The following is a 19,508-nucleotide window of genomic DNA, read 5'->3' as shown; positions in this document are numbered from 1 at the left end:
AACTCTGCAGAGCTCCATCTAAGGAATGCAGAGCATGTACCGTATCATCGCTCTTTCATTTGTTAGCTTAAAGGCCTGTCATGATACTGACATTTTTTACTTCGATACACTACAAAGTATCAATATTCAGATCAAATAATGATGAATTATAACTCACGAGTCCTAGTCTATGAGGATGAGTCCAGTCTCAAGTCGTTTGAGGAGAAGCAGATCTCCAGTCACTGTACAGACTCGAGTCCCATCTCTGCATATCTGCATCAATGAGGTGTTAGTTAATTACGGCTTTTTGGTGCGTTTAAACTTTGTTTAAACTTTGTTTTTGAAATATCAATCACATATAGCTGGTTATTGCTTATACTTATTACTCCATATTCTGTCGCCGAGAACACTTTTCAGTCAGTTTTTAAACTGCTGCGGCATCAACAATGGAACTTGTGAATCATTCCTCACTTGTCCTTTGATAGTTGAGTCATTCATTTTAAGAGGAACACGGTCACACGTTGCTCTACTTCTCAGGCACCGACTTTGAGTGTTTTCCAAAGACAACACATTGTTTAGCTTAGTTTTATCTCTATGTTCCTTTACTCCCTTCTCACAAGAGCACACACACACACACACACTGTGGGAAAAAGCCAGGAAAACAAGAGGCCTTGTGTGATGTCATCACAAAGGTCAGGTGTAATTTGCACAGCTGTGATATCTCCTCAATTAGCTGCTGATAATAATGAGTCCCACACACACATGCTGTACGTGGAGCACAGTCAACATCAAGCTTTACAATGAACACACGTGTTGTGTCACACGTTACCCAAGCAAAGCTGCAAACACAGCAGTCTGTCTCACTCTTCCTCACACAGACAGCAAACACTGTGCAGGCTCAGGACAGCTCAGCAGAGCCATGCAGTGCTCTACACAGAGCAACGACACGGAGCATCACAGTCACCGCGTCTCTGTGAATGTGAGTGGGTTTAGGTGTTTATTGTCTATATATATATATATAATATATATATATATATATATATATATATCAGGAAGGAAGTGCTCTGTGCATTAACCCTCAGCAATGCTCGTGACTCAGAACTAATCCTGATCAACAACAGCGGCTCGACTGGTAGAGCTCAGCAAACACAAGTTGCGTATTGAGAACATGTGAGGAAATCAAGATGTCTGTCACTCATCCTGATGGTGGTAAAGCTTTCATTGATACTGTCAGTCACACCCCATCACATGATGCAGAATTAAACAACTCGTGAAAAACAACTCCTCCTTTGAATATGAATAAAATGAAGTAAATATAAAATAAATAAAACCACAATTACCAACTGTGAACACTGAGGAGCTGCCAATATGGACGGGCAGCTCTTGGATCTGGTGGCCAGCGGTTTAGCTGGACCTGTGTAGATACTGTAGAGTTTTCCCTTCAGCAGGGAAAGTATCAATGGTTATTACTCTACAGCAGGGATTCCCAAAGTGTGGTGCGCGAGCTGCCTCTAGGGGGTGCGCGAGAGGAAAAGTGTAATGGCGTCTGATGGTGTAATAATATTAAATATAAAAAAAAAAAATTATTTAATTTAAAAAGTGGGATTTTTCACAAAATAAAAACATGAATTATAAAAATCCCCTTTGTAACATTTAAAATTAAAAACGTACAATTTGAATAAATGCACTTGAGCTCCTTCCGGCAGACTTGCCACCTGCCGCCAGTGGTACACACTAGCCAGCCTAGCTTGTGCAGCTAACGTCAGCTAACAGCGAACTTCATGCATTCAGCAACATTAATTTAAATATGCTAAAGTGGCTGAAATCGGGAAACTGTCAGGTGGGACATCTGAAGCTATCAGTGTAAAAGAGGAGAGGGACAGAGAGAGAGAGAGAGAGGAATCGGAGGCGAGGGGAACGGAGAGGTGCGTTGGGGAGAGACCGGGAGAAGAAATCGAGCCAGAGTCAGAGGAAGATGAGACGGAGGAGACCGAAAAGGAGGAAGGGATAGCACAGACAAATCGGGAGCACATCGGCCCATCGCGGAGTCAAGGTGAAAAAAGAGAAACGAGGGTGAGCATCAGACTGGGAAAACAAGAGGAAATATGATGAAAAGTATGTGTGTCTGGGCTTCACTTGGATTGGCAATGCAGATTGCCCAAAGCCACAGTGCGTGGTGTGCAGTGAGGTTCTGGCTAACAGTCTGAAGCTCTTATTTACGTCGCCACCTGAACACCAAGCATGCCAGTGCAAGTCAAAAGCCCCTTACATTCTTTATATCGAAATTGGAGGAGTTACAAAACAGCCAAAAACAACTGGAGTCTCATTCATGTGTTGGGTCTATAAATGACGCACTACGGGCTTCATATCTGGTCACATAATAGCGAGAAAGGGGCTACCGCACACAATCACTGAAGACGTGAGCTTGCCAGCTGCCAGAGAGATGGTGGAATGTATGATTGGGGAGAAAGAAGCGAAAAAGTTGGACATGATCCCGGTGTCCAACAACACTGTGTCGCCGCATCGATGCTTTGTCCGAAGACATCCTGGCTACATTAGTCGCTCATTAATTGTAAATGAAATGTGATAATCTGCCTCTGAGCCTGTGCGTGTGTGCTCGCATCCGTATTGCTCTTTAAAAGTGACGCCTTGTGTCACTGAAAGTTATTGAAACTTTGTTGCAGTGTTTCAGGGCGTTTTCACACCTTCAGTTCGTTTGCTTTGTTCTGATTCAGGGATTAATATGATACAATGTTGCAGTTTCCCCTTGTTCGGTTTGTGTTCTACAGAATAATGCAGCAGAGACATATAGCTGTACAAACAGCCGGCCAATCAGTCTGCTACCGATCCTTAGCAAGCTGTTGGAAAGATGGTTTGTGAACAAATGCAGTGTTTTCTTGAATGAAAATAATTGAACTCCTGAATTCCAGCATGCGTCTGTTGAAGGACACTCGACAGCATCAACACATCAGCAGACGACCACCTTCAATGTACCGTCAATGAAACGTCAGTGGGAGCAATGCTGCTTGGATTCCGTTCAGCTCTTGATGTATTGGACCGTGAATTGTTGTTCGATGAACTAAAATGTTACACATCTGCACCTCACACCATATGCTGGTTTATCAGTTAACAGAAAACAATATGTGTTATGTTTGTTTGTTTTTCAAACGTGAAGAAGTTAAACTTTGGTTTCCCACATGGAAGCTGTTTGGGGCCGAAGGTGTTCTCTGTGTGCACCAAAGGCCTTCCTCTTGATCTCAAGCAAGCAAGAGCACATGTAAAACAACGCTGTATGTACCAGCAGCATCAGGTAGACAACTGTGCTTTGGATGGAACTACAATCAGTGGAGCAACATGCTAGTTAATGTATCAAAAACAAAACGTTTTGAATGTCGATAACATTTTAGATTTCAACATAAGCCACAGTCTACCTGTCTGTTCAGGCAGTGCCTTTGGATCCGGTAGTAACCCAAACTACCTGGAGTAATGTTCGACTGCATATTCCTCTCCTCACAGGGTTCCATGGATCCTGGTTATATCTGGACCCTGGTCCTTCCTCCTGCCGTGGTCCTGCTGACTCCCACTGCTACTATCATCATTAATCCTATTGCCGATACTATTGCTGCTTTTATTATCATTGCTATTCTATCATATCCACGTCTGCTGTTATTATTAGTCATCATAATGTTTCCATCATTATTCTCACTACTCTCCTTATATGAATCATTTATGTCATATGCATTGAATGTGTTGTAACTCTGTTATGTTGTCCTCCACTATCTGACTAAACACCACCTCTGTCAGGCTGCACAGATGCAGTGGAAACATAGAGCTATTAGTTTATCTGCTCGTTTAAGCATTTCTTAACTCATTTTGAACAGTATATGGACAACAGTAAGTAAGTGATTGGGTAAGTGGCTCAGTGATCTTGATGTGACCCTGATATATGTTTAGATGGCTTTAATCCCATTGACCTTGACAAACTGACTTCAACTTTTTCAATTTTTACATCTAAACAGTCCACCTGTCTCTTAGACCCTATACCGACTAGGCTGCTTAAAGAAGTGCTACCATTAATTAGCACAACTTTATTAGATATCATCAACCTGTCTTTAGTAACAGGTCATGTAACACAGTCCTTTAAAGTAGCTGTGATTAAACCTCTTCTTAAGAGCCCACTCTGGATCCAGAGGTGTTGGCCAACTATAGACCGATCTCGAACCTTCCCTTCCTCTCTAAGATCCTTGAGAAAGCAGTTGCAAATCAGTTGTGTGACTTTCTGTGTAACAATAGTTTATTTGAGGATTTTCAGTCAGGATTTAGAAAGCATCATAGCACAGAGACAGCTCTGGTAAAAATAACTAATGACCTTCTAATCGCATCAGACAAAGGACTCGTCTCTGTTCTTGTCCTGTTAGACCTTAGTGCTGCGTTTGACACTATAGACCACTACATCCTGTTGCAGAGACTGGAACATTATATTGGCATCAAAGGAACCGCACTGAACTGGTTTGGATCCTATTTATCGGATCGATCTCAGTTTGTTTATGTAAATGATGAAGCCTCGATGAAGACCAACGTCAGTTATGGAGTTCCACAAGGTTCTGTGCTTGGACCAATCTTATATATGCTTCCTTTAGGTAATATTATCAGAAAACACTCTATAACCTTTCATTGTTATGCAGATGATACTCAATTATATATATCGATCAAACCAGACGAAACCAACCAGCTTGCTAAACTGCAAGCGTGTCTTAAGGACATAAAAACCTGGATGACCTGCAACTTCCTGATGTTAAACTCAGACAAAACTGAAGTTATTCTACTCGGCCCAGAACACCTCCGAAATCAGTTATCGAATGATATAGTTTCTCTAGATGGCATTGCGCTGGCATCCAGCAGCACCGTCAAGAATCTTGGAGTTACCTTTGATCAGGATTTGTCTTTCAACTCTCAGATAAAACTTATTTCTAGGACTGCCTTTTTTCACCGACGTAATATTTCAAAAATCAGGCACATCCTATCTCAAAGCGATGCAGAGAAATTAGTTCATGCATTTGTTACCTCTAGACTAGATTACTGCAGTTCCTTATTTTCAGGCTGCTCTAATAAGTCTCTTAAATCTCTCCAGCTGATCCAGAATGCTGCAGCTCGTGTACTAACAAGAACTAAGAGGAGAGATCATATTACTCCTGTATGAGCTTCTCTGCACTGGCTCCCTGTAAAATCTAGAATAGAATTTAAAATCCTTTTACTGACCTACAAAGCCCGTATTGGTCAGGCTCCATCATATCTTAAAGAGCTTATAGTACCATACTGCCCTACTAGAACGCTGCGATCCAGTAATTCAGGCTTACTTGTGGTTCCTAGAGTCTTAAAAAGTAGGACGGGAGCCAGAGCCTTCAGTTATCAAGCTCCTCTTCTGTGGAACCAGCTTCCCGTTTCAGTCCGGGGGGCAGACACACTCACCACATTTAAGAGTAGGCTTAAGACTTTCCTCTTTGATAGTGCTTATAGTTAGGGCTGGCTCTGGCTTGCCTTGGACCGGCCCATGGACAAACTGGTGTAGGCAAAAACTACAGGGGGACTTCCTACACTGAGCACCTCTCTCCTCCTCTTCTTCACCTCCGTCTGTATGCATTGATGTCCCATTAATGCTCATTACTAACTTTACTTCTTCCCTGGAGTATTTGTGCTTTCTCGCCTCACAGGATGACCGCAGTTTTATCTGGACACTGGTTCTTCAACCAGCCATGGCCCTGCTGACACCTACTACGATCTTCATTGTTAACATTATTAATCCTATTACCGATACCATTAATGCACAGTACTGATTATTAATCCTATTACCGATACCATTAATGCACAGTACTGATTTTGTCTCTTCCCCGGAGTCCTTGTGCTTCCTCTCCTCACAGGTTTCCATGGAGCATGGTTTCATCTGGACCCTGGTCCTTCCTCCTACCATGGCCCTGCTGACTCCAACTGCTAATATCACTTATTATTACTCACATTACTATTTCATATTACCGATACCATTAATGCACATTATTGACCTGCTTCTTCAACAGAGTCTCTGTGCTTTCTCGTCTCACAGGTTCCTGTGTATCCGGGTTTACCTGGACCAGGTCTTGCCTCCTGTCGTGGTTGTGTCATACATTGAATGTGCTGTAATTACATTGAATGTGTTGTAATTCACTATCCTGTTCTACACATTACATCATTGCACTTCTGTCCATCCTGGGAGAGGGATCCTCCTCTATTGCTCTCCCACAGGTTTCTTCCTCTTTCCTCCCCGTTAAAGGGGTTTTTGGGGAGTTTTTCCTGTTCCGATGTGAGGGTCCCGGGACAAGAGGATGTCAAACGTGTATTGACCTGCTAGCGTCCTGTCCAAGGTGTGACCCGCCTCTCACCCAATGCAAGCCGGGATGAACTTCTGTCTCCCATAACTGCACTAGAACAGTGGTTCAGAGGGAGGATGGAGGGTTTGACGGTTGACTATAATCTTTAAAAATGTACTCACCTACACTGTGGCGTGTTTATGTGTCTCTGGCATATTGGCCTTCTACTGGTGCTTATCACTACTTCCACTTCTACTGTAGCACAAAACTCACTCTTAGACCCCCCTTTACACCCTCCATTAAAGTGTGCTTCTGAGTGATGGGACTGCGATGGGATGGTGCTTGACCACATGGAACCCACAGCGTGCTGCAGTCACTGGCCCGCCGTGACCAGACCATCTGTTTGTGCACAGCGTCTCCTCTCCTCATGCCTCTGTGTGTGGGAGTTCAGATGTACTTCAAAGTCTCGTTAGCGAGCCCTCTTCCCCTAAACAGCAGCGTTCTAAGGCTGATGTGTTTGTCAGTGCTCGGATGCAGTACCCTGTGCAGCCTACGGAGGCTCCCTTTCAGACGGATCACAATTGGATCTCAATGTAGACAATGGAGATACATATTAATACCAGGTATAAATGAATCAGGTGAAATCATATCCATATACAATTTGGATATGAGACACATTTCTTCAAGTGTAAAGAGCTTCTAAGTTGATCAGATCAAAATCTGTATCATGTAATTTAATGTCATTCCAAAATGTTTGCCTTTGGTTCAGAAGCTGTCTGCTACATTCTCAGGGAACCGAGACCTACTTTAACACAAACTAACTATTTGTGATTTACAACAAATGTAAGCATGGACATGAAAACATGGTACAAACTAATGTAAAATATAAACCCTGATAAAGATACAAGAGAGTACAGTACACACAAGTCCCAGGAACAACAACCTGTCATTCTCATCGTTTGTCCCTTTGTGTTTTCATGGATGTTATAAACAATTGGTCACATGAACTTCATCCCACTCCTCTAAACCTCACTCTGCTGCCCTGTTATGACTTTGGTTCTGGATTGCACTGGCTGTGCACAAAGCTTTGATGCATGGCATCGGATAGACGGATATATACAATATATTTTTACTACTATTTAGTACTATTGTGCATTCATTTTTCCGAGCTTTCGCGCAGCGAATAAAGGTATCAACTAATCATGGAACAGAAATATTAAAAACATCCTCGTTAGTAAACAAACAGACATCAGCTCTGTAGTCAGATAGAACCGGTTAAAGGCCACAGAGCAGCCCAGGATGCCGCGGTGCCACTGGCCTCCTTCTGAGGAGGGCCATTGACGAACTTGTGCGCCCTGCGGAGCCTCCGCTCCCACTGCACTGTAGTCGTGTGTGATGGTGTCACAAAGCCAGTGAGACAAACAGTGTTTCGACAGAGAGCCCTCTGTAATAAACGAACAGCTGCTGCGTCTGCCTTGTGTTTACTGTCCGAACAACCAACTGTGCAGAATCTCCCCAAGAGAAATGACTCTCAACAGAAAAGCCTCACAGAACCACAAGCAGGGTTAAGAGTGTTTAAGTTGCATTACATTGTTAGTTGGTACAAACAGAGTTGAGGGTGAAAACCACAGACCTGGTAGAAGTTGGAAACTATTTAGCGATATACTAAGGCATCTGTTCATTGGACTGGTTCAGATTAATACAATACTAAACAGCCGTCTCATCCTCTAATGCAGGGTGACCTTGCCAGAGTAAAGATATCATTTTACAAAAAGCAAGCAATTAAATAAAGAAACCACTCTGCACATGGACAGTAGAGAAGCATAATGCATCGCTGCAGTGTCTATCTTCTATATTGATTTTACTCAACTCAAGTCAACATGCCATGTCGAATGCTGCTACCACTCAGACTACATTATATGACATTACTGGTGGCTAATTATCAAAGCTGTATGACTGCAGTCTTTCAACGATTGTTGGGGCTTTATGCCGTAGAGACAGTATCATAAGAAACACACTCAAGGTTGTTGGCATGGTGTCTGCTGACTATAGTCTTATCATAGATCTTATGATTAGTCACGTCTTCCATTAGCTTTCTACACCGACCTCTCCCTCTTGAGCTCCATTCCTCTGGGCAGGATGTTATGGGCAAGGCTGACTTGATAAGGGCAACATGTCCTCAAGCCTAAAAGGGAAAGAAAAGTCTTGTCATGTCATTTACCATCTGCCCCTCTCTGGGTCAGAACCAACGACCCACTCCGCCTCCATCCTCTGCCTCTCTGAGGCCCAGGGGTCAGGCCTTTCACTGTTCTTGATGAATCACACCGCTCCCCTTCCCACCATCTGATCCCTGGAGATCCTCAACTCCCACGTCCCCATATTCCTCCCTTCTCCCCTTTCCCCATCTCTTCCCCCTCTCATCTGCCCCTTTTCTCCTTTCTCTGCTCCCTCCCTCTTTCCTCTCCTTTCCCCAGGGTTTGGCTGGGCTGGCATTCACCCAGGGTCCCTCCATTTCCTCCACATCTGATATAATCAGGACAGAAAAGAGCTAAGAACATTCTTTTCCCATGATTCTTAAGTGGCACCAGGGGTACTCTGGGCCGGCTGGCTGGTTGGCCAAGTGGCTGGCTGGATGACTGGGTGACTGGCTGGCCTTGAAAAGAGAGACCTGAAGCGCATAACTTAGACGGATTAGCCAGCGGCTTCCCCTCAATGCTTGCACCCAAACACACGTCTGTGATTACAGCGCTTGAATATTTCATATTAAAAATGCTTAATGTAACACATCCTCAGTCTGTGGTTGGACGTTGTAGTCATTCATACTTCAATTCAAACATCATCCTTCTATCTTTATGAATGGTGTTTGACTTTCTGTAAGTGTCATTTCTTTTCTATGTTTATGGTTGAACGTGATTAGAACTCATTCTAACTAGTTATTCATCGAATCACATGCAGCTGGTGTAACCTCTGAGACGTCTCCTGGCTGAATGAATCTCTTGGAGCTGGTCAGGCTCGTGGTAACAGCAGGTTTATTCCACATCTGCATTGTTGACAAAGGACAACACATCATGTGGACAACAGCGCATGCTCTGTCTAGGAAGACGGCATCACATTAGTGTTAGCTAGCTATACTGGAGGCATTTTTACTTGCAATAAAACACGTAGAAAGTGCATGGTTATTAACTTAATGAAAACATGGCGAATACAATCTAAGACAAGTAACATCCAAACAAATAAAGCCAGCTCAACTTTTATGTACTTTTCAAGTTAGTTCACATTATATTGTCCACGGACATTCAGACACGTTACCTAGTAGCGAATCCTCCGTCGCTTTGGGGATTACCCACAATCCTTTGCGTCTACTATTCAGTGCAAACCACTATTTGTGGTACAAATTTACAGGTGGCATAGTTTTCCCATTTAGCAGGATTTAACCTGAACCTTTTCAACTGTGTTACACTGGCACTACAGATCATTTTATACAGACGTGTCAACCACCATTCGTCAGGTGAAGTCCGCATCATGCAGTCAACCCCACCCTAGCATCCACCTGCCGGCTCGGAGGCTACTTCTCACTGTAGGAAGAAAGTCGTTATAGTCACTCGTGTTCAGTCTGCTGCTTCCTTGTAGAGAATGACAAGGTCCGTGTCACATGTAACACTGTACATATGTAACATAGCTGACGTGTGTTTCACAGGGGTGGGAGTATCATTACGTTTGCATGTGACTATTACGGCTGCTTATCGTTTAAATAATTACAATATCAGTTCCAATACCAGTACCCATAAAATAATACCAATACCAACAGTGTATCTAATCTGATATCTGTTTCCACTTCCTTCGATACACATCATGTGGGCTAGCTAACCCCCACAGCTCTGCACTGGGCTCATGCAGTGGTTTCTGCTGATTACATTGTCGTGAACCTTCGGTTCTGCCTCAGGTTAACATTGTTAGCTCTGTCATTTCTCCTTCCGTTATTGTTAACCAACCAACCATGGGCGTTAATCCGCCACCATAAGAGCCTTCACCATTCTGTTGTCAGACTTTCCACCAGATGTTGGAACCTGGTTGTAGGGATTTGCTCCCAGTCAGCCTCATTAGTGAGGTCAGAAACTAATGTTGGGTGATAAGGCCTGGCTTGCAGTCGGTGTTCCTCTTCATCTCAAAGGTGTTGGATGGGGTTGTGGGCAGGCCAGGCCAGGGACATTTTTCCACACTAAACTGGGATCCCTTATAGACTTAGGTTGACTTGGTGCATGAGGTCATTGTCATCTGAAGTGAAGGGCCTACCTAAACCATGGCCACAGAACATAAGCTCCAAAACAAATAGCACAAGTATTTTGACCTGGGTGTTCATATACTTTTGCCCAGATATAATAGATTTAATCGCTGTTGTGTGAGGGCAGAAGGATGCCATTGCTATTCTTTTTCATTTTAAAAGCCCTCAGTAACCGTCATTTACCTCAGTAATGTCTTTTGTATTTATCAACTGCTCCATGCACAGCTGCTGTGCTGTTCAGTTCCCTGCCGTGTGCTGTGTTGTCCTGCTTGGCACTGGCGTGTTCTCCTGAGGAGCGCTGTGCAGTGGAGTGTGTGCTGCGCTGGGCAGCGCACTGACACGACGCTCAACTTTTGCCTCCCTTCCTTTTGTCTGTGTGACTGTTTTGTTGTGCTCATGGAGATTGAAGTAATAGATGGAATTACCAGCTAAGTGTGTTCCCATGACAACAAGATACTGTTAGCGTCAGGCATAGTCAGACTCACGCCTCGGGCTGAGATCTAAAAAGGACCTCCTCTATTGCTCCTTCCCCACCATGCACTTCTGTTTGCCCCCAAGGAGCTTTCTACTCCCTCTGTCCCTTCTGTGTCTCTCAGCCTCTCTCATCTCCCTTTGGATTTATCCTGTCACTGTCTACACACACACAAGCGATAATGTTCGCCATATCATCTTTATAAGGTGATAACATGCCAATGTTGTGTTCACAGCTTGTTGGACTGCCCCTTGATGAATGAATGCAGGTTTAAAGCTGTTTTGACTTTGTGTTGTTTCAAAAGTTTATTAAGTCGATTTCATTTGTGTCGGTATTCATTTCTGATGTTCTGTTTTTACGTATGAATGAATGGAACCACTTTTTGAACAGTTTAGCAAAGACACCATCCAGCAGATACAGAGCATCATTAGCATTCACTTGGAGACGTGCTGCATTGCACTGCAGTGGTCTGCAGTCGGTGGAGACTCTGGTCTTTAAACATTATCACCATTGAAGGCTTATTCCTGTATTATTGTTGTAAATCAAACAAGGACATCTGCAAATTAATCCTTGCTAATTGATTGTTAAGAGTTGAATGAAGCTGTTTAAGGTGGATTCTTGCCTCTTCCTCAGACCTGCAGAGTTAAGTTACCTGATAATGAAGCAGCTCTCCTCATCTCATATCTTACCTCCTGTGGTTTGGTGGAGCGTCTTCATCTAAACCAGCTGGATGAAAAAGAAGAATGAATGAATTCGTTGGTAACACTTTATAAGTCTATAATGCTTCATAAATATACTTCGTAATGTATTTGTTTATAAGCACTTATAAATATTCAGAATGCTAAATATCAATAATCACAACACATTACAAAGCATTTGATGATGACATATAAGGTCCAGCATCATAATCATTTATAATTGCTGGTCACTCGCTGACATTAGCAAGGACAGTAGTGCATTATAATTCCCATAGTTGTAATACATTATAATGGTTTCAGAAAGCATTGCCCTCGCTGTTATAATACATTATAATGTGGTTATACGTTACTCTGCGGTTATTGTTTTGATTTAAGTGAACATTGTGTCTGTTGTTATTTAGTAGAATTAATGACATATTTCTTCACCTTTCTTGAAGCAAACAGTGCCCACTGACAGTAACTTATAATCACATTATAATGCATCATTAAAAGATTCTGCTGTATTCCAACAATGGGAGTTATAATGCACTATGATCCTTGTAAATGGCAGTGAGGGACTAGCAGGTCTGAAGTGTTGTACTTGACCTCGTACGTCATTGTAAAATGCTTTATGTATTGTTATTGATATCATCATCATCATGAATATTGATGATGTGTTATGCATTAATGCATTACAAATGTGTTCATAATGTATTATAGACATGGGCTTAGAGAGTAGGAGAGTTTTTCGTTTGAAACACATGAAACACAGTGTTTCTCTCCTGCTCAGCTTGACTTCATACTGTATTTTGCAAACGTAGATGTAAAACAATGCTGCGTCACTAATGTCTGCAGACTGATGTTAGCCAACAATAATCAATTCACAGGATGTGATAAGTTCCGTGTTTACCTTTAATACTCAGAAGGATCTCTGATGATGTTTGACTACCCAGATCATTGGTGGCCACACAGTGATAAACTCCTCCATCAGTGACATGAAAGCTGTAAAAGTCTCCTTCAGGTACAGTGACGGGTCCATCTTTGCTGATCTTGAACCAGGTGAAGCGGCTGACGGGAGGATTGGCTCTGCTGGAGCAGGTCAGGTTCACCCAGCTACATGCTGACACCGAACCTGGTGGACTGATGGACGCCGAGGTGTCCTTGGGAGCGTCTGAGGAGAACGTGACGGAGATGTGAGGTCAGAGAGCAGCATCAGAGCCTGAACGAGATCCTTAAGAGAGAAGAATCATCATGTGCTGACAGGATCCAACAACAAACACTTACATGAAACATTGAGAGTCCTTCTCTCCTCTGATGTCTTGACATCTTTTCCTTCATTCACAGGATATCTGGCAGAACAGGTGATGAATCCATCATGTTCGTCTGACAGAGTGATGTTCTTCTGGATTTTAGTTGTGAAGGTTCGATCTGTGTTTTCCTCTCTCATGATGTGAGGGTCTTGTTGGAGGTTCCAGATGAGTTTAGGAGGAGAGTAAAAGCTGAGCAGCTTATACAGACAGACTTCTTCAGATCACCTGAGATCTCAATCCTGGGCCTTGGAGGAGAATCTGTGGTTTCAAATCAAATACAGATTGTACACTGAGAACCACAGCAACAGGACCAGGAGTCTACTGCCATGCTAGCAGTACTCTTCTACATTTGAGAGCAAACTATTGTACTTTCACTCCACTAACAGCTTTTGGATTGTGATTCCTCATTAAAAGAAGAAGAACGTGTTTGTTCGAGGCTTCTTGTCATGTTTCTGAGTTGTTAACAGTTTCATCAAAGAAACATTTCCTCTCTGAACTTCTCACATGGTTTCATTTCAATAATTGTTTGACACTTAAAAAGGCAAAAAGTCTCCACTATTTCACAATGAAGTAAAGATTAGATAAAAGATCAAAATATGAACACACATGTGGAGCAGACATGACTATTTTTCTCCTTTCCTCTCCCATTAATCACCTCAGATCTTTCTCGTGACCCTCTGTGGGGGTAACGTCAAATGTAAACGTACACTAATGAATGTAGATTTTGTAAAAAAAACCTGAACTTATTAAACTTCCCCTTTTTCTTGCGTTGAATGCAAAGGTCTGCATGAACAGGCAGCTTCATCATGGGACTATTAATAGGAGAGCACAAAAGAAATCCATAAAGTGTAAACATTTCATTCTCTGGTTGGTCTCTGTAGCAGATATTTACATTCACATTGAAGGTTAGCTTCAACTGATATCACTAAAGAATAACATCACAGACTGACTGATAACAAATAAAACCAACTTACCTCAAACTGTTATTTGAAGAGGATCACAATCAGCTGTTGCCAGAAATGGCCGGTTCTCAATCCTGAAGTAGTACCTGTCTGTGTATGATGTGATTAATGGAAAATAAAGTGGTGCAGTTTTTCTGATTCAGGTCTCCATTGATTGATTGGATAGATGTTATCCTTCCTGCTACTGTTGAAAATCACATGATCTGGTATTCTGGCAAAGTCCCGTTTATTTTTAATCCACACTCCGAAGATTATTCTTGCGCTGTTGAAGTCCTCCTCTGATTTAACTCTGAAGTTACATGGGATTTGCAAACAGGATCCAGTCAGTGCGTCCATCTCTTGAGCTGCAGTAATGAATAGAGCTGGATCCTTATCACAGTCAGCCAAAGCACCTGTGAAACAGGCCAATGATTAACAGTGGTGATCAACATGTGTAAAAAAACAACAAAAACATGAAGAGAAATATACCTCAGCAGTAATATTTTGCATTTTGGTCTTTTTTTCCCACGTTAGGAGTCCAGTTAATAGTGCATTATTAATGATCCTCAGGAGGTCATCACATCCACTGCAGGACAACTAAAATTCAATGAATTTTATCAAGGCAGATACTTGTTTGTCATGTCACCTGGTCCTCCTCACCCATCTCACCTGCAGCCCATTCCCTCATTAGCCCTCACTATTTAGGTCCCTTTAAATATTGAAATAACGTGGATCTATCTATCTATCGTGATTTGTCATTTCAGTACATTGACTGTTTACACTGTATGAACACCCCACATATTAAACCATATTCTCTGTGGGGGAACGTGGGTTTTCCACAGTATGAGACAACTAGTTCATTTGTCAGTTATAAATACAAATTGTTGTCAGTTGTCGTGTTGAGACTTAGAAATATTTGAACCATATGAAGTCAGATATTACGACATCTTAAAAACTTTGTTACAAATGACACAACTCGTTGCAAGCATTCATATATATATATATATATATATATATATATATATATATATATATATATATATATATATTTCACGTAACTCACATAACATAATGATAATGAGTTGAACTTGAACTTCATGTATTTTACAGGTACAGAAACCGTAATGCTGACTTCTGCACATTATATCAGCCGTTACCTCCACAGTTACATAGCAATCATGAGTCTGTGTGTACATGCTAAATGATAACATAAGTGACGACACTTTCTGCTGAATGAAACGCATCATTTTTTATTTGGCAAATAATGTAATTTAACACACTTTACATGCATCCAATGGAAACACCAGCTAAGCAATAAATGATGTACATGGTCCAGGCATGTGTTCTGTATCTGAAGAACAAATAATACAATCTGGTGTCAGGAATCAGATTAACATGAGATAAAATATTAAAGAGGATGTTTTTACTTTTGTGTTGTGATGATTTGAACAAAGACACACAGTGCAGAGAAAGCACATATGAACATGATTCACTATTCCTCTTTAAAGAACGGAAGACCGTTTATTATAACTCCACCCTATTTTGGCGCAAAAAACGCCTAAAATGACATACCCAAATTAAAATGGCTGTAGCTTCTGAACCACTCTGACTATATGCATCAATGAGGTCTTTCTAGAAAGAAAACCCCCTAAGGATCCATGTGGAAGTATCAAAAACCCTGCAGGTCATACAGATCAGGCCTTTGTAGGCCTTTGAAATCAGTAAAAATTGAATATTTTTGTCCGCCTAAAATAAAAGGTGTCTTTCAGTATAAATACCTGCCTGTGGCTGTATATGTACAGGTAAAGGACAGTATAGGGCTGTAACTACACTATCAGTGAACAACTGCCTCAAATTTGAAGAAGATTTGACAAAGTATGACCATTCTACAGTGTTTCTTCATGAAGAGATCCAGGCGGAGCTCTAAAAGGACATTTGGAGACCCAAATGGACACATGGTAACCAAATGATATTCTGACACACTAAAGGTGTTTCTCCCTTTATATTTTTATATTATAGTATTTTCCTTTTATTTTTAGCCTTTGCAAATTGCAAAAACTATGTATATATGGTCGAAGACATGGTGTGTGAGTAGCGGACTGGCTGCAACCGAGCACACGATCGAGTATGCCGGTAGCTCATTTACGCAAAGGTTACACGTTGGTTTACGGCTTACGTAAGAAACAGTCAAGGTTTGTACTATAAGTACTAGCGTTTTCTGAAGGCACTAGTTCCATGGTAACATAGTCGGGTCTGTAATGTGTCTTTTTCCGTCGAAATGCTGCAAGATCCGACTTTCCAACAAAACATCCAACTTTAGACAGTATGTGTTTGGGCTCCAATTGTGACAAAATCCATAAGAAATGAAAGAAAATAGATGCTTTCTTTGCAAAGATGAGGATTTGGGGCATGCTGGGATACCAACCAAACATGGGATGCCATGTTTTGTGACGTATTTTGAAGAAGCAAGCCGTACGAACGGAAGGGGAGGGGATCGAGGACGCCGGCGTCTTCGCGGGATGCAGGAGGTTAAGACAAGATCTACACACATTGTTGTAAGTGGTACACTAAGACCAATGAATACAGAACATGGAATACAGTTGTCAGTTTTCATATCATCTTCTTCCTCTTCTGGCTCATGATGGATGTAACTCAACCACGCTGTTAACATAGTCCGCTTCTACTGCTTGCTGCAGCAGAAAGTTTTAGTTACTGCAAGATGAAAACAGATGCAACATGTCTGGTGTTACAGATGTGTCAGTGTCACAGGGCCTCACATTAGAGAACAGCAGATTGAACAATCCACCAACTAAATTAGGCCCTCAAAGAACATGTTAAACCTCTCTCACTCACTCACTCACTCACACTCTCACACACACACAACACACAGAGGAAAAAACTTTGAAGTCAAATCTTTCAGGCAGACTCCTTCAATGTGTTGCAAGATGGACAAGGAGACAGTCGTAGAAAGGGAGACAGGGGGAGGGAAGAAAACTGGTTAGAGAAAGAATAGAAAACAGGAGGGAGGTGAGGCAAGGTCAAGGCTTAGGGTGGCACTGACCCAGGACATCAGCCTCAGTGACAGCAGGGACAGAAGATGTGCCAGGCCCTGCTTGCCCGAGTGACTGGCAATAAACCCAGGTCCTATTCAGAGCTGCCCTGCATTGGGGTACAGCAGGGATGTGTGCTCATATCGGGGGGGTTTAAGTATGGGCTTTTGTGTGGATTTATGTGTGGATCGGTGTGAGCGTGTGGGAGGCTGAGTGATTGATTGTATGTGTGTAGCCTGATGCAGAGAAACAGGACGACAGAGGGTGCAGAGAGAGAGCACAAGTGAGCAGCGAGTGCATGTGCAGTAAAAGTCCACGGGTGTTTGTTGGGGGTGTCTCTAAGGAGGATGGAGATGAGCCACTGACTTCCTGGGCTCCGGGCCAAGACCAAACCATTCAACTATGATGTACACAGACTGTACAACAGAGGGGATTAGCACACCCGGTTCTCGCAATAGAAATATAATGGATAATATTTCGGCTTTATTTTCCTTTTGCAAAGGTATGAGGAGGATTATACAATTGTCTGAAGGGATTTTGGAAGTGAAAAATAGTTGTAGAATATTACTTTGCATTGTCTTGGAAAGAAAGGGACCAAGAAGAGAAGAAAAATCATTCCAACAATAATTCCCTTTATCGGAAGTTGGCAAATGTATGTATTCACAAAGCCCGGATGCAACTTTCTAATCCCCGTTCTACCGACAATCAGTAGAGAACTGAAGGAGAGTTTTGATGAGTGAACTAAGGCTCGGCCCAGCTCTGGCAGACAGCACAGACATTTTGTCAGTAGCAAGACCCTGAACAACAACAACAGAAACAACAACAGTTCTTGCTGCTTCTCTCTGCTGTTGTGTTGTTTGATTCCAGATCAAGTGCAGGTTGGTGGTCTGGAACATTAACATGTCTCCTTTTAGGTATATCCATCAAATAAGGAAAGTACTCGCTCCCATCGTTTAGTATATTTTGCGTTCCCAGACAGAAATCATGCTGGGAAAACATTTGTGAGCCTGTCCTCACAGGCCTTGATAGGTGGGTCTGATCCCGGGAACAGACACTCGTTATCATCGCTTCAAACACGCTTTCTTATTGAACCAGGAGGCACAACATATTCTACTCACATGGATTACTGAGGTGTTGGGAGTTCCTCTGAAGGCTCAAAGTCTAAAGTCTGTTACCAATTAACACAATTGTTTTCAAGTCCTGGGGTAAACCATGTCATGTTTCGAGTCATTTGAGACAAGTTCAAGTTGATGTTCAAGTCAGTGTTACGTCTCAAGTCAACATTCTTCCAAGTCAACTCTTGAGTCATTGGATCGACATCCGAGCCAAGTCTCGAGTAATTTGAGGCAAGTAAAAATCAAGTCTAAAATCATTTTAGACAAGTCCAAGTCAAGTCTCAAAACCCTTTGACACAAGTCCAAGTCAGGTCTCAAGTCGTTCAAGATAAGTCAAAGTCAAGCCTCAAGTAATTCAAGTTAAGTCAAGCTCAAAACCTTTGAGTCTAAGTGAACTTAAATCATTTGAGGCAAGTCAAAAACATGTCCAAGTCAAGTAACAAGTCATTAAATACAAGTCTAATTCAAGTCATAAGTAAGGCGAGTCCAAGACAAGTCAAGCCATTTGACATCAGTCAAAGTCCTTTGAGTCTAAGTTAAAAACATGTCCAGGCCAAGTCTCCAGTCATCGGATACACGTACAATTCAAGTTGCATGTTGTCTAAGTTGCTTGAGGGAAGGTCCAATTCAAATCTTCATATCAACATTGGAAGTCAAGCTGCAAGTCTCTCACGCCTCCGGATGAAGGGTAACGTTAACAATGTGATTTTAGAGTGAGACGGAGCTGATGCGTGTCTGAGTGTAACTCTCACGAGACGGTGCGAGACCCAAGATTTCGGCCCCCAGCTGCTAGACTACTATCGAAACAAACCAAACTTTCTCATCGGACTTAAACCTCTTTCTTTTCCCCTTCACCCAGTATCTACTCCACTCAAAACTGGACTACAATATCAATCAAACTGGATCATCTGGAAGAATACATTGACGAGTGCTTCAACCGAATCTACATCATGGAAGAGGACAAGACCGGCGATACCGAAGAAACACCCACTTCATACAGCAAAAGACCCCGTACTGTTTCAACTCCATCTACTTCACCAAAACCTCCATGTTGCTCCGAGGTAAGCAACATACTCATGTCCATTGAAAATAAACATTCCGGCTTTGACTCCAGACTCTCGCTCATCGAAGTCCTACACCGGGAATTCCAGGCTCTGCGCCACAGCCTGGAATTCAGTCAGAACCAAATCGACTCACTCACTCAGGACAACAAGTCACTTCATCATTCTGTCAAAACGATAACCACCCAGCTCACCTCTGTTACTGCCGACAACAAAGCTATGAAAGAAACCATCCTGGATCTACAAGCACGTAGTATGAGAGACAATCTAGTTTTCACCG

General features: G+C 42.3%; 1 protein-coding gene across 1 annotated transcript in view; it reads right to left on the bottom strand.

Moving 5' to 3' along the window:
• Window positions 1-14,666, bottom strand: part of LOC306783051 (uncharacterized protein) — a gene marked incomplete at both ends in the record, with an annotated part of 87,064 nt that extends 72,398 nt beyond the window's left edge. Inside the window, 5 exons of the mRNA XM_079276583.1 lie at window positions 8,427-8,505; window positions 8,661-8,843; window positions 12,662-12,922; window positions 13,036-13,258; window positions 14,649-14,666. Of these exons, the coding sequence (XP_079132709.1) occupies window positions 8,427-8,505; window positions 8,661-8,843; window positions 12,662-12,922; window positions 13,036-13,258; window positions 14,649-14,666 (764 nt within the window). The remainder of the gene's footprint in view (window positions 1-8,426; window positions 8,506-8,660; window positions 8,844-12,661; window positions 12,923-13,035; window positions 13,259-14,648) is intronic.
• Window positions 14,667-19,508: the final 4,842 nt, after the last annotated feature.

The sequence above is a fragment of the Melanostigma gelatinosum genome (assembly GCF_949748355.1).
Source record: "Melanostigma gelatinosum genome assembly, chromosome: 10".
In the NCBI taxonomy this organism is placed as follows: Eukaryota; Metazoa; Chordata; class Actinopteri; order Perciformes; family Zoarcidae; genus Melanostigma; species Melanostigma gelatinosum.
The sequence above is the reverse complement of the archived record's forward strand: the minus strand, read 5'-3'. Positions and strand labels throughout refer to the sequence as shown.